This window comes from Leopardus geoffroyi, chromosome D4, assembly GCF_018350155.1.
Source record: "Leopardus geoffroyi isolate Oge1 chromosome D4, O.geoffroyi_Oge1_pat1.0, whole genome shotgun sequence".
NCBI lineage: Eukaryota > Metazoa > Chordata > Mammalia > Carnivora > Felidae > Leopardus > Leopardus geoffroyi.
In genome coordinates this window covers 31,865,082-31,891,495 of record NC_059342.1, presented here as the reverse complement: position 1 = coordinate 31,891,495, position 26,414 = coordinate 31,865,082, and the positions used below count along the sequence as shown (strand labels likewise).

Here is a 26,414-nt window from a genome sequence, read left to right as displayed (position 1 = left end):
CCATTTCTAGTATTAAACATAAAAATACTTTCTAAAATGGTTTCGCTGGGAGATTTTCTTCACCACATTTATTCTAAAATATTTTATTACTGAAGGTAATGAAGCTGTTAGTAGATAGAGATTGGATCCCTTTTGCAAAACCTGACTTAATTTGTATAAGGATTAGTCCATCTTTAAATAGACAATAAAACATGCTAAGAGAAAAATGTGTCCAGGGATTAAATTGTAAAGTTTATTTCTTGATAAGTCCTAATGAATTAAAAAAGTAAATCCTGTTTTGACCTCAGCTACTTTTTTTTTTTAAGTTTATTTATTTATTTCGAGAGACAGAGACAGCATGAGTGGGGGAAGGGCAGAGAGAGAGGGAGACAGAGAATCCCAAGTAGGGTCTGCATCATTAGTGCAGAGCTGGCTGTGGGACTTGAACTTACGAAACAGTGAGATCGTGACCTGAGCTGAAACCAAGAGTCAGATGCTTAACCGACTGGAGCCACCCAGGCACCCCGACCTCAACTACTTTTTAATTCGACGGTGTTTTTGTTGACTTTTTTAAATCTGGAAATTAACATTGTCCATTTGCTTCATGTTTACTTATATTTACACCTAGTATCTATATCTCAGTTTAAGAAAAGAATTATCCTACCTTTATTTAAGGTATACACTATAGATATTCAAATAGTGGATTGGATTGATTTTTGTGTGTGTATTATAAAGAGACTAACCACATCCGTGCCACTTGTTCCTAAGGGTTATGTCAGTGGTTCTCATACTTTAGATAGTATAAAAATAATGTGATACCTTTATTAAAAATGAAAATTCCTGGGTTTTATGCACCAAGATTTCATCCTTGATTCAGTGGATCTAGGTGGGTACCAGTAATGTGCATAGTAGTTAAGCATTGATTCTGGAACCAGGCTGTATAGGTTTTAATGTCAGCTTTACCACTAACTCTGTAACCTTAACCTCTTTGTGCTTTTCAATTCCTCATCTGTATAATGGGGTAGCAATAGTACCTACTTATAGGGTTCTTGTGAGAATTAAATGAGAGAGTTAACTTTTTTATGTATTCTTTCTTATTTATTTTTTCAAATAAGCATGTCAGATTATTTAGACATAAGTACAGTGTTATGAGTAGGAAAATCAATTAAGAATTGGCTTAAAAGCATCTATTACTGACTTTTACCACATAAAGACTTTGCAATAAATCTCAGATTTGGTCATATTTTATAAATCATGAAATGTTATGATTAAGCCTACAAGAATTTGAAAAGTGAAAAACCAAGTAATATTTGCATCATTAGATTTAATCAGGGGAAAAATTTATGCTTACCCACTATAGGGTTATGGTGATTATATAGTTGGCTTATTGGGAAATTTTGGGGTTTTTTAATTTAGCAATAGGTGCAAAAAAATTAGGAAATATTTTTATTTTTAGTATTTAGCATGTTGGTGATTTAAACTTTTAAATCATATTGAACAATTGGTTATGACTTTATTAAATTGACTAAAATTTTATTTTGTCAGTTTTGTAATATAAGACTGTTAAACTGAAAAGTAAATATCAATTTTCTTAATAAAATTAATATTTGCCAAAGCCTTTTAATTTGTTTATTTGAGAGAGAAATCTAGTATGTGAATTCTCTTTTTGAACACAGTTATAACAGAGTCATATATTTTTATATGTATATTTTTATACAGAGTCATGTATTTTTAAAACAGTGTGTCAAGTCTCAGTAAAATTTTAAAATAATGTAAGAGCTTTAGTTGCCATGTCTTTGCTTTTCATTGGTAACCAAGCTCTTTCATGTAATTTATACTTGATCCTGTTCTATATGTGTGGTTTATTCTAAAGGCTGGTTTATAGAGGAAATCCAGAATCCAGCTGCTGACTAGGACTTACATAGTGGTAGTATTTTTAAACATAAGCACAAACTCAGATCCTTAACATACCTGTGGAAAAGTTTAAAACTTTTTAAAATATAAAAAACTATAATTTTCACAGGTATGTTAACCATACTATATTTAACCAATGGAGAAACTAAAGGATATGAAATAAAGTAACAAATTGAGACCCTCAGTATAACAAATTGAGACCAAAATTAGATTTCACCTGCTTCACTGTGTTAAGGATTATTTTGATTATATTATTTTATTTTGATTATATTATTTTAAATTGCTACCTCTTAAATATTTTTAACTTCAGCTTTTTCACTTTTAAAAGTATGGGTTTTACTTTCCTCTTAAAATTCTTTCAATTTTTAAATATTGTGCATTGAGAGAAACATATCTCATTAATACAAATACTTTGTTAATCAGACTTATTTTTCACATCACATATGATATCCTATTTGCAGGTTTTGAAGCAGTCATTCTTGATAGTATGGTGATCATAAGAAATGAGAAGAAATTTTCTGTCCTCATATTTTAAGATGTTAACATAATTTTAGTTTATTTATTTTTAAAAGTTTATTTATTTTTGAGGGGGAGAGAGAGAGAGAGAGAGAGGCAGAGAAGGGGGGACAGAGGATCCGAAGCAGGCTCTGTGCTGATGCTTAACCAACTAAGCCACCCAGTCACCACATTATAATTTTAGTTTAAATACAATATGAAATTTGAATTTATACCATGAATTTAGTGTTTTGCTTACAATTTTTAGAATGAAGTGTAGGTTTGTTTTATTAGAATGGTAGTGAATGAGAGATCCAGTTTGGGCCTACTCATTTTGACTCCTGCATTGTTTTCCCTTTGCTGTTTAATGTGATTTATTATATTGCTTTAGTTTTGTATGCTGCCTTATGCTCTTTTTGGAACAAATAAAGAAAATACCTCTCATACCTATTGAGTTTATACCCAAAGGCATAATTTCTAGCTTGAAGTAATGATAAAGTAAGGAATGATTTATTATGTTGTTTTTCTGATATGTGATCATATCAGAATTCTTTTGATCTCTACTGGACCTCCCCTCCCCCGCTGTATATACACATTCCTACTTTCTGAGTTGAAGAGGAGACCTTTTAATATTTAACATTTAATAGAAATCAAAGCTTAGGGATAAATTAAACCTAAAACTATAATACATATTCAATTCTTATTAGATTTTTTATTTTGTTTTGTTTGGAAAGATCCCTTAAAGAATATAATATAATATAGTAGGAAGTGGATGAGTCCTACGTTCTATGGTCTCTTCTACCAGTGTGTCATCTTAGGTTACCTCTGTTAGTTTTAATTAGTTTGTATGTGAACTGGAGATACACCTTTTTAGTCTAAAAATTACATGTTTTTAGTCCTTTCTGTTCTAAGATTTATGATTTTGTGGCTCTCATGGATTGGCCTTAAGTGAAAAGTTATCTTGAGGGAGAGTGTGACAGCTTTCAAGAGGTTTTCCTTGGGGGATCAAACTCTTTCCTAACTTCTGCAGTATGACTGAAAATCTTGTCTGGTGAGTATTGGCAGTGTGACCCAACTGTAATCTGAGCTGCTATGGAGCTTTTGTTTTTCATCCCTGGAAGCCCTGAGCCTCAGATAACATTTTTCTAATTCAAGGTAATGGAGGCTTTGATAAGATGTTTTGCTTTGTTCAAAAAATGCATCTGTTCTCCTTAATAGGTGAACTTTATTTATTGATTCTGTTTTAAAAACACCATTTGAAGTTGAGTTTAAAGGCCACACATATGCCATATTATATAAAAAGAGAAGGAATAGAGGGTATATAAGGCAGAGTTGGCATTAATCAGAGTATTTTTTCTTTCAGTATTAGTAACAAAATGATGTATGTTCCTATACATGAATTTTCTCAGAGCTTAACTTGACTATATATTTTGAGTATCTGCATTAGGTATATATCTATTTGTAGAGAGTTAGTATAGAAAGAGACTGTAAATTGTTATGTAGCTATTAATTCATTTTAAGATAACTTCAAAGTAAATATTGCTAAAATTATTTTCACCCTCAAATTCAACAAATTTATGTTGAAGAGTCCTGTCATTTAAGGAACATTTATCTTACCATTGTGCATTTAATTCAGTATTTCATCCGCTATTTGGAAATTAGTCTTTTTGATCTTCATATTCAAGGACACTCCTATGTGGGCTTACTGGCCAGAGGGGGATAAACCGTTCCTTGCACCAGCTTCTGTTGAGGATGCAAGTAGTAGTAGGAAGGATGGGGAAAGTAGTCAACAGTTCATATTATTTATTTGAGGGAATGCTGTTTCTGGTGCTCCGATTACCAGAGGTATTAATCAGTTCCCCAAACCCCCAATTATAATAGGCATGACCATAAAAAAGATTATTACATTTACATGGGCTGTAACAATTACATTATAAATTTGATCATCTCCTAGTAAGGTGCCAGGTTGTCCAAGTTCGGCTCTAATTAGAAGGCTAAGGGCAGTCCCTACTACGCTGAATAAAAGGTAAAGAGTGCTTAAGCACCGAATAAAAGGTAAAGAGTGCCAATATCTTTGTGACTAGTGGAAAACAATCAGGGGTTTATGAACATAGGTAAAATGCTTGAGGAAAGCATTAGACTTTAAATCTAAGAACAGAGGTTTAAGTCCTCTTTTTGCCAGGCTCTGTGGTGAAATAGCATGTTGAATTGCAAATTCAAAGAAGCAGTTTCAAAAAAAAAAGAGAGAGAGGTTAGAGTGGGAGAGAGCCAAAGCATAAGAGACTCTTAAAAACTGAGAACAAACTGAGGGCTGATGGGGGGTGGGAGGGAGGGGAGGGTGGGTGATGGGTATTGAAGAGGGCATCTTTTGGGATGAGCACTGGATGTTGTATGGAAACCAATCTGACAATAAATTTCATATATTAAAAAAATAAATAAAAACAAAAAAAACCACTCAGGATATTGCCTGACATATACTACATGCTCAATAAATGCTCGCTATTATTATTCAAAAAAAAAAAAAAAAAAAAAAACAGTTTCAAAACCAGAGCTTGTCCTGCCTTTTTTTCCCTAGATAGCAGGAGAAGATTGAAGCCAATTGATTAGTTAGCTGTTGACTAAAATTTCATGGGATAGAAGCCCACCAATCTGTCAAGGGCTTAGCTAATTAAGTGTTTGATTTGCAGTAAATTAATGTAAGATACATTCTTGCGGTCCTTAAGGTTAAATATGCAGCGGTTAAATTGATGTAATTTACTTATGGCTTTGAACACCCTTGGTCTATTTTAACCTAAACTCCTAGTCCAGAATAGATATTATTGGTATAAGTGGGAGTAGCATAGTCAAGATTACAATAAGTGGGCGCAGGAAGTTTATCTTTTTGTGCTTTCAAATTGTCATTTTATTTTTATGTTATTTGTTGAGGGAAACAGTACTGTGACATGTTAGTCGTATATAACAATATAGGTTGAGAAGTGCTGTGATGGCTAATAGTGTAGATATAATAATTTCATGTTTTTAATTTCTAGAATGGTTTTTCACTTTGGGATAAACCCTAGGAGTGGTAGAAGGCCTCCTAGTCATAGTATTAACACTAGGATGAGTGAGGTGATTAGGGGTGCTTTGTTTCATGTATGGGATAGTGATAATGTTGTTATGCCTGAGCTATGTATAAATAGTATGAAGGTAGTGAGTGTTATTATGATATAAACTACTAGGTTTAAAATTATTGTGGGCCTGTATAGTATAATGACTGTTACTCATCCTATATGGGCAATTGAGGAATATACTAGGATTTTTCGTAGTTATGTTTGAATAAGTCCTTTTCGGCCTCCGATTAGGACGGATGTGATGGCTATTGTTAGAAGTAGATTGGGATTGATGGCAAGTGAGATTTGATACAGGATGGATAGTGGTGCAATTTTTTGTCATGTTAGCAGAATTAGGCCTGAAGATAGATTCCCTGTGCAACTTTAGGTACTCAAAAGTGAAATGGGGTTAACCCCCGTTTTATTGTTAAGGCAACAGTTATTATAGTCAATGCTATAGGATTGAGGGTTTTTTATGTTATTGCCCGGAGTATAGTAGGTTGATGATAATTCCTATTGTTAAGGGTATGGATGTGGTTGCTTGTGTTAAAAAGTATTTTGTAGATGCTTCTTTGGCTTGTGAGTTGAATTTTTTTTTTAATTTATTTTAATGTTTATTTTTGAGAGAGAGAGAGAGAGAGAGACAGAGCATGAACAGGGGAGGAGCAGCAAGAGAGGGAGATATAGAACTGGAAGCAGGCTCCAGGCTCCATGCTGCCAGCACAGAGCCTGATGCAGGGCTTGAACCCACGAACTGTGAGATCATGACCTGAACTGAAGTCAGACACTTAACCGACTGAGTCGCGCAGGTGCCTCTGAATTTTTTTTATAAGGATAGGGATGATAGCTAGCATAGTTATTTTGAAGCCGATTCAGATTATTAATCACTGAGAGTCTATTATTAAAATTATAGTTCCTGAGATGACTGTTGTAATAATAAGAATAGGGGGTTTTATTAGTACAGGAAGGGTATAAGTCAACATTTTTGGGGTATGGGCCTATACCCCAGGCTGTAAGGTATAGCTGACCTTACTATAGAATATGGTATAATGTAGCATGAAGAGTTTTGAATTCTTAAGACTAGGTTCGATTCCTATAATTCTAGAAATAAGGGGATTCAAACCCCTATTATTTACTCTATCAAAGTAACTCTTTTATCAGACATATTTCTTATGTTTGGGGTGGAATGCTTGCTATAATAATAGGTAGTGATGCATGTCATATACATAGGGTCAGTGTGAGGGGTAGGAAGTTCTTTTCCTAATAAATGTATTAGTTGGTCATATTGGAATCATGGATAGGATGCTCGAATTCATAAAAAGGTAATTGTCAGGAATAGGTTTAAACAGTAAAGTTGACTCTGTATAATTCTGGTAAATATGGGCTGTGGAATGCTCCGAAAAATAAGATTGAGGATGTTCATTATGATGATGTTGGTGTATTCTGCTAGGAAAAATAGGGTGAAGGGACCTGTTACATACACAATGTTAAACCCACATACAAGTTCTGATTCTCCTTCTGTTAAGTCACAGGGAACCCGATTAGTTTCTGCTAGGGTTGAGATGAATCAGATCATGGCTAAAGGTCATAAAGGGAGTGATGATTAGCATTGATAGTGTAAAGGATCCATTTATTAGCAGTACTGATAGTAGGATTATTGCTAATGTAACTTTGTATGAAATTGTTTGAGCTATGGCCCACAGGGCTCTGATTAAGGCGTAATCATAGGATTGAGTAAATGGCAAGACTTGACATAGCTAGTATAAATAATACTCCTAAGTTTATGTTGATGAGTGGATATGGTATTGGCAGGGGGATTCAGATGGTTAGGGCGAGTGAGAGGGCTAAAATGGGTGCTATAATAAATGTAGATATGGAAGATGTGAGGGGTTGCAGGGGCTCTTATTAAAAAGTTTCACCGCATCTGCAGTAGGTTGCAGTAGCCTGTATGTTCCTAAGATGTTTGGTCCTTTGTGAAGTTGTATATATCCTAATACTTTACATTCTACTCGTGTTAGGAAAGCTACTGCAAGGAGGATTGGGACGTTCAGTGAAAAGATGTTAATTACAAACATGTTAGGGAGAGGAGTTGAGCCTCTGATTATAAAGGTTTAAGTTTTATGCAGTTACCAGCTCTGCCACCCTAACAAACCCGGATTCTTGGGCAGTGGAAGTTAACAAAGTCTGGATTGAGATTATATCATCTAATGAGTTTAAGGCACTTTATGTGAAGTAGGCCTCATTTCTCTTGTCCTTTTGTACTGGGAGAAATTGTTTAATAGAAACCAACCCGCATTGCTCCAATTTGAACTCAGATCACGTAGGACTTTAATTGTTGAACAAACGAACCTTTGATAGCTGCTGCACCATCGGAATGTCCTGATCTAACATCGAGGTTGTAAACTCTATTGTCAATATGAACTCTAAAATAGTATTGTGCTGTTATTCCTAGGGTAACTTGTTCCACTGATCAAGTTTTGGGATCAATAAGTGATGTAATACTTTTGACTAGTTGGTCTAGATTTCAGACCCTCAGAGGTTGTTTATTCTCCGAGGTCACCCCAACTTAAATTGTCAGTCCATGTATTGTCCCTGTTGGTTGAATTGAGTTGATTTCTTTGGACTGGTTAATTAAAGCTCCCTAGGGTTTTTCATCTTATTATTGTATTCCCGCCTCTTCACGGGAAGGTCAGTTTCATGGATTGGAAGTAAGAGACAGCAAAACCCTCATGTGACCATTCATACAAGTCCCTATTTAGAGAACAAATGATTATGCTACCTTTGCATGATCAGGATACCACAGCCATTTAGATCAGGATACTGCGGCCATTTAACAAACGACACTGGGCAGGCTGTACCTCTAATACTAGAAATGCTAGAGGTGATGTTTTTGGTATACAGGCGGGGTTTGTGTTTGAGTTCCTTTTACTTCTTTTAATGTTTCCTTAGTTGTGTGCCTGTGTTGGGTCAACAATTAGTTTGATAATTAGTTTATAGCTGGATTATTTTATCTTATTGTTAACTGTGTTATCTGCTCTGATATAAGTTTATGCAAGGACAAGTATTAGCATTGTTGCTTCTATTGTTAAATAGATTAACCCAGTGTTAAATTAGGAGTTGGTTGCATATTTTGGTATTAAGATGATTTTAACGCTTTCTTAATTGATGGCTGCCTTTAGGCCAATTATGGTTGTGTTTATGCTTATTCTCTAAACAAGGTTGTATTTTTTTCTAAAAAGCTGTAACTTTTTAGATATATTTTAAACTTATATTAGAATTTTTAGGTTTTTAGGGAAGTTTAAAGTTGAACTAAGATTCTCTTCTGGGTACCAGCTATCACCAGGCTCCTTAGACTTTTCACCTCTACCTACAAATCTTCTCACTTATTTTGCAACATAGATGAGTTTATTCTACACAGGTTGTTCATAGGTAGCTTGTCTGGTTTGGGGAGGACTAGCTTAACTTCTCTTTGTTAGGTTATTCTAGTTAATTAAGCAAAATGTACAAAGGGGTAATGTTTGCTGTTTAGTATTTTTAATTTTTCTTTCATTGTTCCCTTACAGTACTTTCTTTATGGCGCCAATTTAAATTTCTCTATCCTATACTTGTAAGAATTTATTAAATGTTTTGGTTGTTTCATGTTAGTTGAGTTTTTGGTTGTTTTGGCTAGCTTTGGTTCAAGATGATCATTTGATGTGAAATCTTCTGGGTGTAAGCCAGATGCTTTAAGCTACATCTTGGTTTATCCATGCATACTTTCCAGTATGCTTACCTTGGTATGACTTATCTCCTCTTGTGTTTTTGTTATTTGAATAAGTTGTCTTTAGGTTTATGTCACTTGAGAGTGACGGGTAGTGTGTGCTTTCTTCATGGCCCAATTCAATTCAGCTCTCTATTCTTAATTTACTACTAAATCCTCCTTTAGTTCTCAGTTTCATAAGAATTTTCATAGGGAATTGTGTTTTTATGTAGAAAATGTAGCCTATTTCTTCCTGCCTCATGAGTTACACCTTGACCTAACTTTTTGATATATGATAGTTGTTATTACTTTTCTTTCTTTGTAGGGTTTGCTGAAGATGGCAATATATAGACTGAATTGGCAAGGGGTACTGCGGTATATTGGGGTTTATCGATTACAGAACAGGCTCCTCTAGAGGGATATAAAGCACCCATAGTGGGGTATCTAATCCCAGTTTGGGCCTTACCTATAGTGTAACAGGAGGAATTAAAGTCATTTTTGTGACTTATTTTTATATTAATTGTAGCTTTTTACAGCCTAGTTAAGATTTAACTTTAGTGCAGGGTTCTCTTTAACACACTTTACACCCTAAGTCTATTAATTTGGGTTAATCATATGACCACCATGGCTGGCGCAAAATTTACCAACCCTGTTTAATATAGCTTAGTCTAACTTTCGTTCATGGCTTAATTTTTATCACTGCTGTATCCTGTGGGGTTGTGGTTAAAGAAGGCATCATGAGCCACATTTTAGTGTGTTTGATACCTGCTCCTTTTGATCACTGGTGATTTAGAGGGCATTTTCACCAGGGTGCGAAGACTTGCATGTGTAATCTTTTTAACAACCAGTGGAAAGGCTAGGACCAAACCTTTGTGTTTATGGAGTCTTGACGACTCATCTAGGCATTTTCAGTGTCTTGCTTTACTCAATAAGCTATACTAACAGGTTTATGTTGATTTGGATTTGAGTTTATCAGTTGATTTTTATGGTACTTGTTTAGTGAAAATTAACTGTTCAAGAAGAAAGAGAGCTCAGGACTATGTATCCTAGTGTATTATATGGGAATTTGATGTTTGAGCCTTATATTTGGATGTGCATTTAGTCTTGTTTTGGGGGTTTGGCAAGAAGATAATAAATACGTTTATCTATTATAGGGTTACAGGGGACTTGGGGGTAAGGGGAGTTGTTAAGCTAGTTGTTCATTATGAACTCTGTAGTACCAGAATGTTTCAGAAGCCATGAAGATTTGGAATTCTTAATCATTTAGAACCTTACTGCTCAAAAGTATGATCTGTATGTAGCCCATACCTGGAAACTTGTTAGAAATGCAGAATCTCAGGTCCCACCTCAGACCCATTAAATCAAAAACTTCATTTTAACAAGATTCCCAGGTGATTCTTATGCACGTTAAAGTCTGAGAAGCATTGACTTTTGTATACAACTTACTAAGCTGGTAAGCCACTTCGAAGTACTATTTTAATATATTCATAATATTCATAGTTTGACTTCAAAACTGTGTTCCTTTAAATGGAATATTAAGTATTTGTTGATTCCTATGAACTGAAAGATTTTAAGTTTCTTAGAGTGTGTCTGGTTGTCGGGGTGCATGTTTTCATTGTTACTGTAAGTTTCTACAAACTATACATGCAAAATGTACCCTTATTCCTTGTATAATGAGACACCTAAGATGCAGGTGAAAATTCCTCTGTGCTTTGCCATGTGTGCAAATGAGAAATCTGTGCTGTGATATTAACTACCACACGAAGTTCAGTGAAAAGGCATGTAACCCATCTGTAAGCTCTGGGGCAAATTTGACATGTTAGTCAGAATAGCAGATTTTACAATGGGAAGTTTAGTTACCACTGAGTGAGTAGTTACTAAAAACCTGGTGTAGGACCAACAATGAAGCTTTATAAATGGAATAGAAGTTGAAGACATTATCAAATTTTAGAGGCACTCACATAGTTGTCCAGTCCACTGCCTATTAGCATTTCTTCCAGGACTCTAGATTTGGCAAATGGGAATGTGTAGTTTATAATAAAATATTAGCAGCACTGTCCTACTACATCATTGTGTTTTATACCCTTGAAATTATTTGAGTTACTTAAATGCATATTTTCTCTTCATCGTCAGTTCTGTGTGTTTGAAAGTATGTAGGCATTTCTAATAATAATTGTTAATACTAATTATAATTTATAATATGTGTGATTTTTTCTTAGTCTGTTAGATTTAACTATATTGCCATTTAGGTAGATCAAGGGCATATCAGTGATTTCATATGGCTTAACCTAATAATGAAGTTTAAAGGAGTCCTACTTTCCCATTTTTGTCACACAGTTATCACTGGGAATAATCTTGTTGTAACCCACTTTTCTTTTGTTGTTGTTTTTTGGGTTTTTTTTACAAAAAATATGCCTTTTAGGAAAACAGTATCCTTACACAGAAATTAATGAATATAACAAATTTGGGCTGATAAAAACTTATGGTGAATTAATAGCTTTATAAGTGTAGTATTTTTTTTTAATTATCATGCAGTATAAACATTACAAGACTTTCATTAACCTAAAACTTTTCCTCTTTATGTAGTTGCAGTTGTTTTAGAAACATTTCTTTTTTATAATAGATTTTTTAAAATATGGGCTTAAATTATTTTAGGGAAAAGTTAAATATATTGGGAAAAACTCAGTATAATTTTACAAGAACTAAAATGTAGTTATTAATATTTTTGCTGACACTTCACTGCTTTTTACTTATTTTTTAATGTTTATTTATTTTTGAGAGAGAGAGAGGCGCAAAATGCAGGCGGGGGAGGAGCAGAGAGAGGGAGACACAGAATCCAAGCAGGCTCCAGGCTCTGAGCTGTCAGAACAGAGCCTAATGCGGGGCTTGAATTCATGACCTAAGCTGAAGTCGGACACTTAACCTACTGAGCCGCCCAGGTGTCCCAGACACTTCACTGTTTAAAGCTTTTAGTAGTTAAGCCAAACTAGTTTGATTATTCATAACTAAAAACCAATTATTTTGGCCATTTGTCAATATTACCAAGGTGAAGTAAAATTATATTTCCATATAATTATGAAAAGAAATAGATGCTGTCTATGGAGATGATTTTATTAAAGACTACAAGATCATATTAAGAATGTGTACTTAATGTCCTTTATTTCTTTGAATATATGTATTACATATAGTGGAAATCCTTCTTTCTTGGCAGTCCCAACCATAATACAATTAATTTGATCATATAGTTAGCAAACTAAAGCAAAGGTATAATGACATTTCTCCAGGGACACATTTATTCATCAACTAGGATACTGCCTGATAAAGCATTTCTTAAAGGTGATTCAGTAATCTGTGAATTATAGGGTGAGTTTCCAGATCTTTGTCATTCTGGGCTGAAAGTTGATAACGTTAAGAAAGTACCTGGATTATAAAGCAAGCTGAGAACAGAGGGGTGTGGTATGAAACCACCAGGGTTGAAATTTCAGTTATTTTTATGCTATGCCTGAAGTTCATACATTATAACAAGTGATATATTTTAAAATATAAACTGTGGGATTTTTTTTTGCTTTTTACTATTACAAATACAAATAATTGTGAATTTAGTGTATGTTAAATCAACTTCTGTTACCACATTTTGGGTGTTTTATATTATGTGTTATCAAGCTGTGTTTTTGTGTTTTATTTTAGCTTATTTGCACTAATCTTGATGAACTCAGGGAATTAATCACAAAAATCGAGAATGAACTCAAAGATCTGGAAAACAGTAGAAAAAAATCGGTAGGTGTTGATCCAAAAGTTCTATCTATTATTTTTAGCATTAAAATTTATTCCTGCTTTTTTCTAAAGCTTTCTTTTTTAATCTTGTTTTTCTGGGTTACATAAAAATTTGCAATGAAAAATAGAAACATTGTTCCTTTTATTTCTTCTGTGTGGTCTGGTTTTCATTTTTCATAGAGAAGATTGGTACCAGGGCAAGTAAATTAAATTTTGTTTACCTGGTTTATATCAGGTATAGTTTTAGAATATTTCCCAATATACTGGTTGGTTGTTTGCTGACTGGTAGTTTTTAGGGTAATGCTTGTCTTGCAGATATTCTTAATTAATAATTATATGCTTTTAATGGAAGTTTATTGCTTATTAACATAAAAATTTTAATTAACTGTGACATAAATAATATATAAATTGTTTAATCCTGCCCCAGATGTTTTTGAAACATACTTACCAGTATGTCTTTTAAAACACCTTTATCAGTTAAAGTCTTTTTTAAACTTTATATATTCTAAATTCACAATTTTACCTTCATTTTTTATAGTTCTTGAGAGAATATAAAGAAAAGAATATTCACTCAACACTTGGTAAAATACTCATTTATGTTATTTATTAAATCAGTGATAATTGCTTAACTGGCATTAATAGTTCAGTGATATTACATATTTGAAACACAGTTATACACCAGTAAATGTGAAGGCTTTAAGCATTGAAGAAAATCAATCATTATTTTAAAAATACCTTTTTTTTTATGGCTTAGGAATGCCATGAAGCCACTTTTAGGTGTTTGCTCAGAACCTGTTAATCTAGAATTGTGTATAAAATAAGGATAGTGATACATACAGCAAAGCTTCATATCAGCAGATTTGTAGTAGTCATTTTATATGCTGTTTAGGAGAAACATATTGGTAGCACTCTGAAGGGAGGAGACTTAAATGCCATTAAAGGACAACCTTCTGAGGTTATTTAACAGAGGCATAAAACAGCCATAAGCATTCAGAAATTTCAAGTGATACCTCTGAGAATATCAATATAATCTAAGAGATAGGATAATGTTCATAGTGATAGCTATTAATTAACAAAAAAACATTATGTTCAGTATACAATCTGAGAATGTGGAAAACTGTTATTTTTAGAAATATTTCTATTAAAAATGGTTTAGAACCTTATTCGATTCTTATGTGTTCGTGTGTGTGTGTATGTGTGTGTATACACTTGTGTGTGTATACACGTGTGTGTGTGTGTGTGTGTGTGTGTGTGTGTGTGTGTGTGTTTACACATACACACTTTGGTATATGGGTAGTTGATGTGAAACACCAGGTGTTTTTTCAAACAACATTTGTATTAAAATATTTTCTCAGCAAAGTTATTTTTAATATATCTGATGTTATATGATCATAAAGGACTAATTCTGTTCTTTAATAGGAAGAATAGTCTTTTAATCAGGGTGTTATCTATAGTTTTTGTAGAAGCTGTTTATTTTTAGTGAGTTGTCTGTTCTTCATGAGTCTAAATAGAATTCTGTTAAGTAAATTTGCTAATTGTTTTTTATGCTATGGTTAAACGTAATGTATGCCTCTTAACTTGTTCCCATATTATAAATTAGGGTGTTGTTTTCAATAAATAGTTTTATGCAAAACTGATTTATGTACTTACTTACAGCATGCATTGTAAGAGAAAAAGACTTCTGCAAGTATCCTAGAGTTTTCTGTAAAGCCATCCACCTCACTTCCATTAGTGGTAGGAGGTATATGCATATTGCCTTCCTTTACAGGAACAAGTAAAAGGGTAAAAGAAAGTATAGATTACAAATATTTGACATTGTAGTCTGTGGAGGCATGTTTATCAGATAGTTTTAGGTTACATACAGGGTTTAATTTTTAAATTTTGTGACTCTAAATTTTTAACTTGTTTATGACTCGTAATATTTGCATATTAGTTTTAAAATATGTTTTCTGCTCTTCAAGAAACAGAAATTCTTGGGACTGTACTTAGTAGGGATAATCTTACTGAGATTACTAACATAAGAGCTATTTCCCTTTAAACTGCCTAAAAGGTTTTTTTCATGTGAAATGGCCACACAGCATAAAGGTAACAATAGACCATAAAAGTTTACATATTATTATCTGTCATTCCTTATTTTTCTATACAAGCTATTATTGAGTATGGTAGATGTTAGTTATAGGAACTAACCTTATTGAATGTTTATGTTAATATTAAATATCAATTTATTTGGCATCATTTTGGAATAAGATGTTTCACTGAACTGAATTTTCTAGGTAACTGAAACCTAAACTTTAGGACTAAATTCCTTCCTTCCTTTCTTTTTAATTTCTTATTTTAATCATTTAATGAGAAACTTCCCTCCCTCCTTGTACTATATTCAACAAAATTTTAACACTTTTTGATGATTCAAGGATCATTATGAATATCCATAATTATACTGATACCCTAAAAGTGTATTGATATCAATAACTCTAAACATTTACCAAAAGACCTTTATGTTATATATTTTGAAGGTGTGTGTTTGTATTTTTGCTTTTGTTATCTTTTCTTGGTCAACCTGTTGTTTCTTGTGTTTGTCCATGTACTTGCCTTAGCTAATATACTGTGAATTACAAAGGAAGTAACAATATTTATAAGAATTGGACTTGTAGTAAGGACCTTAATAATGAGAAATGCATGAACTTGGTGATGGTGGTAGCCATTTTCACTGATTCCTTGCCTGTGGACTTCCTTCACTATTGCCCCACAAATAGAGTATTAATTCTGATCTTCATAAGATGTCACTGTCAAAACTAAAATAGTATTTAGAGTCAAAACAATTACTCATCAGCTTTTATATCTATAATGCTCCAGTAACAAAGAGGATTTATTCCATATAGACATTTATTTGTCATAAGCCATTTTTAAAAACAGAAATATTTATGTGATAGAGGATTTAATATGGATTCATATAAACACCTCACTTCTTTAGAGGATTTCTTCTCTGCAGAACCTCTCAGATAGTTTATAATCTTTTAAAAATCTGGATCATTTACTCATTCTTGTAAGACAGCTAATTCCATTTATAGTTAATAATGTAAGGAGAAAAAATGCTTTGATTTTCTTGAGTTTGTCTGAGCACACTTGATACCATTACTTCAATTTTGGAAGCAACTTTCAACATCCTTTAGATCCTGCAGTGTTATACCTAATTATTTACCTGAGATTTGTTTAAAGTGAGACCTGGTTGAGATAAATAGAAGTATATAGTTTGACAGTTTTTAAATTTTGTTTTCCTCATTATTGTTTAGATCATAGGATTCTTCAGGGAGCTAAAGGAGAACATCATAACATTTTATTTTTATTTTGTGTTTTTAGTCAAGAGGTAAAATTCACATTGTCTATTTGGAAATTATATTTTTATCTTATTTAATTTTTAAATATTTATTTATTTTGAGAGAGAGGAAGAAGGGGAGGGGCAGAGAGAGCAAGGGAGAGAGAGAATTCCAAGCAGGCTCCATGCTGTCAGTGCAGAGCCTGACACACACAAGGCTCAAACCCACAAACCCTGAGATCATGACCTGAACCAAAATCAAGAGTTGGATGCTCAACCATCTGAGCCACCCAGGTGCCCCAGAAAATATCTTTTTAGATTGAGGAAATGTATTAGTTTTCCAGAAAGATAGAGCTCAGATTATTGATAAATTTGCCTGATCCTGTTGTATTTGAAATATATTAGTATTGCTTTCAGTCAAAATTTTGAACAGTCAAAATTGGAAAATTTTGCCAGGCTGATATCAGAAGTGGTTATATTTTGCGTTTTTCATGTGACCTTTTTCTCTTTTTCATATCTCCCTAATTTCCTTATGTTTTAGATCATAATTTAGATTTTCAAAGAGGTTTCAACCTAGTTTTCTTCAATAAGGAAAGATCCCTATAGAAACTGGGTGTAAGGAAAAGTGTGAACAATTTGGCAAAAAAAAAAAAAAAAAAATTTTTTTATAAGAAAAGAAACCTTGTCTGGATTATATAGTGATGAATGATAGCCTTATCAATATAGAGAAACTAAAATTTAAATACAAGACTTTTTCTTTTTTTTTTTTTTTCTTTTCTATCTTTTAGTAGTTAAGTAACTCAACACTTAGGATAAATATCATGATCAATATATAAGAAAAGCTATAAAACTGCCTTGCTATTTGAGCCTGTAATCCTGTTTGGAATTTAACTTTTACTTTCCCCATTTCATGCCCTATCTCCAAAAGCAATTTACACAATAGTGTGTTGAGCAAACTACCTCTAATAGTGGAAATTTGGAAAAAGCCTATATGTCCAACAGTAGGAAGATGTCTAACCAAACAGTATTAACACAGCAGTGTATCATAAAGCTAGTAAAATAAAATATTTGTAGGTCATTGTTACTACATGGAAATAATTTGTGAAATGTTAAATTTTTTAAATATATAAAATGATATGTGACTAATGATTATAATATATAAAAAGACATGTTAAGAATTGGAAAGGAATTTCAAGTAGTGAATAAAATTAATCTTTATTATGTTCTTAAGATAATTTAAATTCATCATACAATAATATTTCTCTTGCCTAACCAAAGGGTGTACATTAACAAGACTAAACGTTAGAGAAATTAGAAGCTTTTATCAGAGATGGCGACACCCCTTTTTGATCACAGAGTTCTGTATAAGCCACTGGTTATCAATCAGAGATGATTCCTCTCCTCACCTGGGAGACTTTTGGCAATGTCTAAAGACATTTTTGGTTGTTGAAGAGGTGGTACTGGCGCTTCATGGATAGAGGACTGTGATGCTGCTAAAAGTATCCTACATTATAATGATCCTATAATGCACATGATAATCTCCCACAATAAAAAATTATCTGGCCTCAAATGTCATTTGTGTGGAACTTGCAAAACCCCAGCATAAGCCTGTATTTGCTAAGGGCCCTATTCCCTTGCTTTGTCTGCTGCTGCCAACTTATTATGGAGAGAAAATAAGTTGATGTTTTGAAAGTTAGGTAGAAATCAATGGAATCATATACTGGCTCCCATAATTGAGAGTACTTTTAGTAGACCATATACTTCTAATTCAGACTCACATTTGGTGAAACTTGTGAATGTTAGTATTAACATTTACCCTTTGTAGTTCATCAGATAGTTAAAAAATATTCTTGACCTTAGCTTCATATCCAGCTGTTTTCAATGTATTATGATTTATGACCTCTTTCAAGTATATTCACCATTTACCTTTACCTTCCTTTATATAGGAAATGAAATTACAAATAACATGATTGTATATGTATTTTCTTTATTCATTTTTAGAAAGATGCTGTAATATATTCTTAAAAAGTGAAGATACAGTAAGGAGTAGAAACAGATAAATAGAAAAATATAGTCAAATTATGTTTAAAAGTTATGTGACTTTATACGGGACACCCAAAACATAATTGCATGTAGTATAGCCTTAATATGCAGCCAAGGGTTATTATATTTTAATCTCACTTTCTAACACCTGTAACAAATTTTATTATAATGAAAGATTATGGGATTTTTCCCTCCTCTCTGTATTCTATATCCATGTGCTCACAGTGAAGCATCAAATCATAATTATTTTATAACCAGCTGTTGAGAGTGCATAATCTATTTTACTAGAGTGTTAAGAATATTAGATACCTTCAGAGTCCTGAATATGCCCTAATTAACTTTATTTAATGGCTTTTCCTGTAGATATGGTTGCAATATTCTCTAAATTGTCCTTAAAATTAATTATACTTAAATCTTTACAATTACATCATTATATATATCATTTTCTTATTCTAGATTTTCTGGTAAACTACTGGTTAACAAAACTGAAAACTATCTCAGCTGTGGTGGGGGAATCACGTCTTTAGTCATATGTAAAGCTTTTAAAACATTAAAACGACCTTTTGGGGGCGCTTAGATGGCTCAGGTGGTTAAGCATCCAACTCTTGATTTTGGCTCAGGTCATGATCTCACGATTCTTGAGATCAAGCCTCCTCTCAGGCTCTGCACTGACAGTGTGGAGCCTGCTTGGGATTTTCTCTCTCCCTCTCCCCCTCACCCACATGTGTGTGTGCTCTCTCTCAAAATAAATAAACATTTTTGAAAAAAATAAAACAACCTTCTGGAAGGCCTGTGCAACAGATAAAATAAGTTTCTGTATGTATCTTAGTTATAGGTTCAAGTCTTATTCATAAGGCTTGTATTTCCTCACTGTCCTCTGTGTGCTATGCATACTACCAGGAACTTGGTAGGGGTCCAGAGATTAAAACATAGTCCTTATCCTTAAAGAATCCACTTACAGAGTTTAAGATTTTATTCCCAACCCTGAGGATAAATTTTTAATTTTAAACAGGGTTAGTTGAGCTAGCTTCTGTCCTTTTATGAAAGACTTAATCTTTTCTTTTCAAGCAGTGTTAATTCAGAAGTCACCAAACACTCCAGACACCTGCTTACTTCCCTTGTTTGAGAGTATAGTGGAGAGATAGAAAACATATGTGTTTTATGAACAATCAGATGGTAATTGACATGCTCAAAATAATAGAAAAGAAAGTTAGATGACAGGAAATATGAACCAGAGCAATATTTGGTAAGACAAAGCTTTAATCAACTAATTACTGAATTATCTAAGAATGCATTATCCATATTTATATCTATCGTAAATCTTGTTCTTTGGGTATTTTTTTTTTTTTTTGACCTTTAATAACTACTCAACCTAGAACTGGATTTTAACCCCTGTTAATAGAGCTCACTGTTTCTACTTAATTACAGTTTGGCATAGTTTTAATCCCATTAGGGAAACTTTCATAAAAACAATTACTTGAAAACCCCTTTTCTTCAAAAGAAAGTTGCAATTAAAAGGGAAAAGGGTTATTTTGTATGTTTATATCAGGCAGATAATTGAAGTGAGCTTCAAAGGAAGAGTTGAACTAAGTTACAGATTCTTCTATAGCTAGAGCTTCATAGTGTGGCTTAAACCCTTCTGAATTAACATATCACACACAAATATAACTAACATTTATGTGTCAAATAAGTTTCAAAGCACCAACTAAATTTGTATTAGCTATTTAATAGTTACTACGTTCCACTGACAAAAGTTGTGGAAAATTGAATTGAAATCTTTGGGGTGATTAAGGCACCCCTCCATAAGCTTCACATCATTCCAACTTTTTATATTACAGAACATATTGAACTCTTTGGAAAGACCCCAAAATTTAAAGATAGTTGAATGCATTTTGTGAATTGGTAAAAAATATTAAAAAAAAAAAAACAAAAAAAACTGAGAGAATTGAACAGTAATAGAACTTCCCTACCATTTTACCAGACTTTAGGAAAAGAAAAAAATGATACATTACATATTAAAGAAAGATCAACTCAGAATCTGCAGAGAGTAGAAAGGAGCCTGCATAGAGGGTGTAGAGTGCACAAAAGAAACAAACCAAAAAACAGACTCTTAACTATAGGAGACTAAAAAGATGGTTACCAGAGAGAGAGGTAGGTAGAGGCGATGGGTGAAAGAGGTGAAGGGGATTAAGAGTACACTTCTTTTGGGGCACCTGGGTGGCTCAGTTGGTTGAGCATCCGACTTCGGCTCAGGTCATGATCTCACGGCTCGTGGGTTTGAGCCCCGCATCGGGCTCTGTGCTGACAGCTTGGACCCTTGAGACTGCTTCAGATTCTGTGTCTCCCTCTCTCTCTACCCGTTCTTCAAAAATAAATAAACATTTTTAGGGGCGCCTGGGTGGCGCAGTCGGTTAAGCGTCCGACTTCAGCCAGGTCACGATCTCGCGGTCCGTGAGTTCGAGCCCCACGTCGGGCTCTGGGCTGATGGCTCAGAGCCTGGAGCCTGTTTCCGATTCTGTGTCTCCCTCTCTCTCTGCACCTCCCCCATTCATGCTCTGTCTCTCTCTGTCCCAAAAATAAATAAACGTTGAAAAAAAAAATTTTTTTTTTTAAATAAATAAAATAAACATTTTTTAAAAAGTACACTTGATGAGCATGTGAGTAATATGTGGGACTGTTGAACCACTATTTTGTACACCTGAAACTAATATAAAGTATGTTAATTACACTGGAATTAAAATTATTTTTAATATAGAAAAAGGCTTACCTGTAAATACTTTTTAAACAATATGTGATGCTAACAAGTAGTAGTAGGTGCTTTTAATTAGGACAAGAGCAATTTAAGGCAGGTTTATTGACAGTAGCATGAAACACTGACAGGCAATTAGAAAAACCTGTAAGAGTATGTCTTGGTAGTCCAAAAATATAGTCAATAATCATTTGATGTAGAAATACAGATCATAGAGAAATGTGAACAGTCCCTGAGAGTCACTGTATTAAAATGTAACACAATAATTTGTTTATGATGATTCAAGTCATCAAGAGTTAAATTATATTCATTGTGTGTTCAGAAAATCTAGAAGACATATTTCCCTCAATTAAAAAATCTTTTGCATCTGAGCAGAAAACCTCAGTTAAATAAGAAATTTACTTATGTAGTTTGAATACTTTTTGTAGGCCCACTCTGTGCTAGGCATTGTGATAGAACCTGAGAAAGTAAAAGTAAGTAGGTTACTGTCCTTGCTCTTCAGATAGTCCCAATCTTCATGTCACTTATATGGAATTTTTTTATGCTCTGATGATACCAAATGTAGCATTGCTTAATGATTCAGACTGTGCAGTGAATTGCTTGAGAACCCACCTTTCTGATATATCAGGTATAGATTGATCAAATTTTATCAATTTATTTGCTACCACCATTTACTTTTGAAAAAGGTCAAATTCAGATACTCAACCTGTGGTTAATTTCCAATCCAGAATTCGTTCTTCTTTGTAAATGAAAGTGGTTATATACCATCTGTACACACATATTGTTAGATTTTCTTCCCCAGTAGTAGTAATTACCTGACTAGGAATATGATCTGTTACCCAGTTTTCCTCTCTACAAAACTAAATGCCATTGAAATTTGCAGTAAATTTTCAGCATTGATGAAGTTGTTTGTTTTCATGCTTTCTAGTTAAATGCTATTATGGATATATAATGGGCATGTTGTATATGTTGTTCAGTGTGGGATGCCTTTAAAATAAAGTACAAATACTTTTCTGTTAAATTAGTCTGTAAAAAAAAATTTTTTTTTTGAAGAGCATATTTTTATTTATTTATTTATTTATTTATGAAATTTATTGTCAAATTGGTAATGTTTATTTATTTTGAGAGACAGAGACAGAGCGTGAGTGGGGAAGGGGCAGAGAGAGAGGGAGACACAGAATCTGAAGCAGGCTGTAGGCTCTGAGCTGTCAGCACAGAGCCCGATGCGGTGCTCGAACCCACGAACTGTGAGATCATGCCCTGAGACAAAGTCGGACACTTACCCGACTGAGCCACCCAGGTGCCCCTTTTTCTGTTAAATTAGTCTTAGGTGAAAATGGATGAGAGAAAATACTAGCATGAGATAGTTCATATTAGAACCTCTGGCAGTGTTAATACCTTTTAACTTTTCTGATGTTAATATGCATATATTTCACTATACTGTCAAACTAGCACTTTTCCAAGGGACTGTATACCAAAAAGGTGAATGTAATACTTTACCCCTAAACGTGTGAGTATGCAGGAATACATGAGTATGATGATTGTTTATTTAGGTAAGCAATAAGAAAAAGTAAATACTACCTTTTCATTTAATATTATTTAGACTAAGGAGAATGCCAAATAATTGGTTTATTAATATACTTAATTATAGTTAATTTGATTTGTGCTGTGTTTTTATACATAGGAGTTGAAATTATTTACAAGTTACCTTCAGATACTGCTAGTGATTTTAAATGAGACACCTTTGTGTACAGTTAGCTTTTCTCAAAGTTATTTGCATTTTATTTGAAAAGCTCGATATATTGTTATTTAATCCCTTTTCCAATCCCTTGTCACAATTTATGTGACAAGAACCAAGCCTGTAACAAAAAAATATTTTGTCATATGGTCCAGTTTCTGTGATCTAACATTTATAAATAAAGGAGTATAGAAAAATAGAAAAATAGTATTGATGTTTTTGTTATATACATCTTGTTTTTTTACTGTTCTTAACACATTAGTACCTTCTCAATTTATAAAAGCATTCTTTGTATATTTATATATGATTTTATTTTTTTCTTCATATAGCTGTCAACAGCTATTTTGTTTACATATAATGTTATAAGAAAATCTATATAAGTAATAGGATGACTTGTGTAAACAAGTTACTTTCACCTAAGTTTAACATTCAAAGCATCTACAATTATTAAAATGTGTAAAATACATCCATGATGATGAGACATGTAAGGAACCTGGAATTTATTTGTTTTCCTTTTGTTCTTCTTTTAGGTGTCCAATGTCTCCAGCATCAGTAGATTGCCAACTCCCTGTCCTTGCAACACCCCAGCCAGCATTATGCTGGTTCTGTCATACCCATCCCTGATTACTGCAGCAGAATGGAATCGTTCTTTAGTTGTAAGGTAAGTTTCCCTCCCCACTCATTTCACACACATAGACTCAGCTTTTCATTTTATAATATTGTGTAGTTTTGTAAGTTTTTTTTCAAGTTTCTTTTCCTGTATGGTTCCTTAGGTTATTAGTGTATCTTATTCAGAAACTTATAAAACTGCATAATATAATAAAAGTTTTATCTTGTAACCATAGACCAGGTTCTTTTTGTAGTAATCCCTATGAGGTTATAATACCTCCATTTGACATTTGGGGCATCTCATGGAAAGGGAGCTGGCAATCTGCAGCTGCTGTGGACATTGGATGAGAAGTATTGAAAGGTAAGCTTCAGATTTAGACCATATTAAATGCCTTTGGCTCTATGGTGTATGCTTGAAATTCATACTTTATGTTAAACTTTATATTAGATTCATAAAAGAAAAATATTACTCTCCTCTTTTAACGTGACCTTCAGTAAATGTTTGCATTATTTTTTTTTTTCAACGTTTATTTATTTTTTTTTGGGGGGGGACAGAGAGAGACAGAGCATGAACGGGGGAGAGGCAGAGAGAGAGGGAGACACAGAATCGGAAACAGGCTCCAGGCTCTGAGCCATCAGCCCAGAGCCTGACGCGGGGCTCGAACTCACGGACCGCGAGATCGTGACCTGGCTGAAGTCGGACGCTCAACCGACTGCGCCACCCAGGCGCCCCTAAATGTTTGCATTATTAAGTTCACATAATACATTGGGATTATCTTACAAGATAGTTTTTATCCCTGAAAATAGAATTCTAATATTGAATGAAATATTAAATGAAAATCATATTAAATGAAAAACAGTTTATTCTTCCCCCTTTTCACATACCTGTTTATAAAAAGTGTTACGACTACATTTATGTACATAAAGCTTATAAAATATTTTTTTATTAGAGAAATAGTTATAACACTGTTTCACAAATGACCTCTTACTAGTCCTTCTATACCTACTGTCTTTATTTTCAATTCCGTGTTGATATCTACAGACAAAGATTGTAAGAACCTTTCTGATTTTTATTACATCCATATTCTCTCTTAAGTGTTTGAAGATGAGGAATTTGCTGTTTTCTGTGTTTTTTAGTCCAGTTTTAAACTTTAGAACAGTATAATTTTAAGTAATATTGTAAATAAACTAAATTTTATAGATTTTAATTTTTGCATTACAGAGACACCTACATGTAAAGATAGGTACTTAGGTAATACAGTCTCTTATTCTTTAGGAATTGTCTGTATGTAGGCCAAGTAGGACAGCATTGTGTGGAAGAAGGGATTTTAACATTCAGAAGACCTAGAATTCTAGCTGAAAGTCTGCCTCTGTCTACAGGCACTTCCCTGTGTTTCACTGAGTCTATGTTCTCCTCCTTCCCTTTAGCTTTAATAATTTCATCCTAGAAGAAACGCAGTAGTTGTTCTCAGTTTTGCCTTTTTGTATATGTAAATAAAGCTGATCAGTCAGAAAAGCTATTGCTAGCTTTTAGTTAATGACCTGATTTAAATTCGGGAAATTTGATATTATATATCAAATGTATATAAAATATATATTTGATTTTATATAAATTTTTACATTAGACCTAAGTTAAGGTAGATGGCTGCCATCTCTAACTTCTTTTAAAAATTCGTAACTTTTTTCTCTTTATATTAGTTTCATTGTATACTGTGACACTCCAAGACCACCACTAGGTAGGAGGGGACACGTTATATTAATTCCATTTGGTTTCTATTGACCAAAGAAGATGGTAAATGAAACAGGCAGTGTGAGTTTCTTTTTTACTGTCAAGTGGTTAAATCACCTTACCTAAAATACCAGTCCCAGTGCAGTGATTCTGAACTTTTTTAAATGTGTATCCCCTTTTGGTAAACATAAAAACTGTGGACACACATATCCCATGGCAGGATATAGTGATATCCTTTATTGAGGTCATTGTATTCTTTACATGTATCTTCTAGTTTTTATCACTCTTTCTATAATTTCTTTTATGAGAATAATAGACTTTTTGTTTTCCAAATATATAATAATTAAATATACATTTTTAAATAATGAAATACCATACCATCACTACCCCAAGTTGAGAATATACAATATTAAAAAAGGGGAAGAAGGCCAAAAAACATATATAAAGTTAGAAAGCTATAGGCATTTTCAAACAGGTCAGCAGATAAGACAGAATTATATGAAAGTTCGAATTCTATTCTCTGATTAATATTTATGATCCCTTCTCTGTATATATAGTTGGATAGTTCAGTAATATATTTTCTGGACATTAGATTAATTAAAATTTAGTAATCAAAATCAAAAGATAAAATTCTCCTAATCTTTTTTAATGTCTTTTCTACAAAAATTAATGCTATAATTTAATAGAGACACAAACACAGCTGACAAATGTCTTAAAATAATGACATTCAGCTACACAGACTCCTATTCCTTTGCCTCATCTACCTAGTCTCAAGGTCCCACAATACTGCTCGTCCTTCTACATTCCCCACACCATCACCACTACACTAATCCAGATAGAAGCCATACTACCCAGGTTCATTCTGCATCTGCCATTCTTCCCCCATATAACCCTCAGTTACAAAAACTTCAGAATGCCTGGTGCTCTCGGGGTGCCTGGGTGGCTCAGTCAGTTAAACGTCTGATTTTAGCTCAGGTAATGATCTCGTGATTCCTAAGTTTGAGCCGCACGCCAGGCTCTGTGCTGACAGCTCAGAGCCTGGAGCCTGCTTCAGATTCTGTGTCTCCCTCTCTGTCTCTCTCTGTCTCTGTCTCTCTCTCTCTCTCTCTCAAAAATAAATAAAAATTATAAAGAAAAATTGAAAGAAAAAAAGAGAATGCCTGATGCTCTCTAGTCTTTTAACACTTTTCCAATTAAGTATACCACAAAGATGATAGTCTCCCTGAACCTTCATTACTCATGC

At 33.4% G+C, this 26,414-nt stretch overlaps 1 protein-coding gene across 2 annotated transcripts in view; it reads left to right on the top strand.

Annotated features, from left to right (window-relative positions):
• Window positions 1-26,414, top strand: part of KIAA2026 (KIAA2026 ortholog) — a 133,160-nt gene that overhangs the window by 76,015 nt on the left and 30,731 nt on the right. Inside the window, exon 5 of one of the 2 annotated variants that reach the window (XM_045469237.1) lies at window positions 12,904-12,993. The exons of the other annotated variant lie outside the window; for it this stretch is intronic. Within the exon in view, the coding sequence (XP_045325193.1) occupies window positions 12,904-12,993 (90 nt within the window). The remainder of the gene's footprint in view (window positions 1-12,903; window positions 12,994-26,414) is intronic. 2 annotated transcript variants of the gene reach the window in all.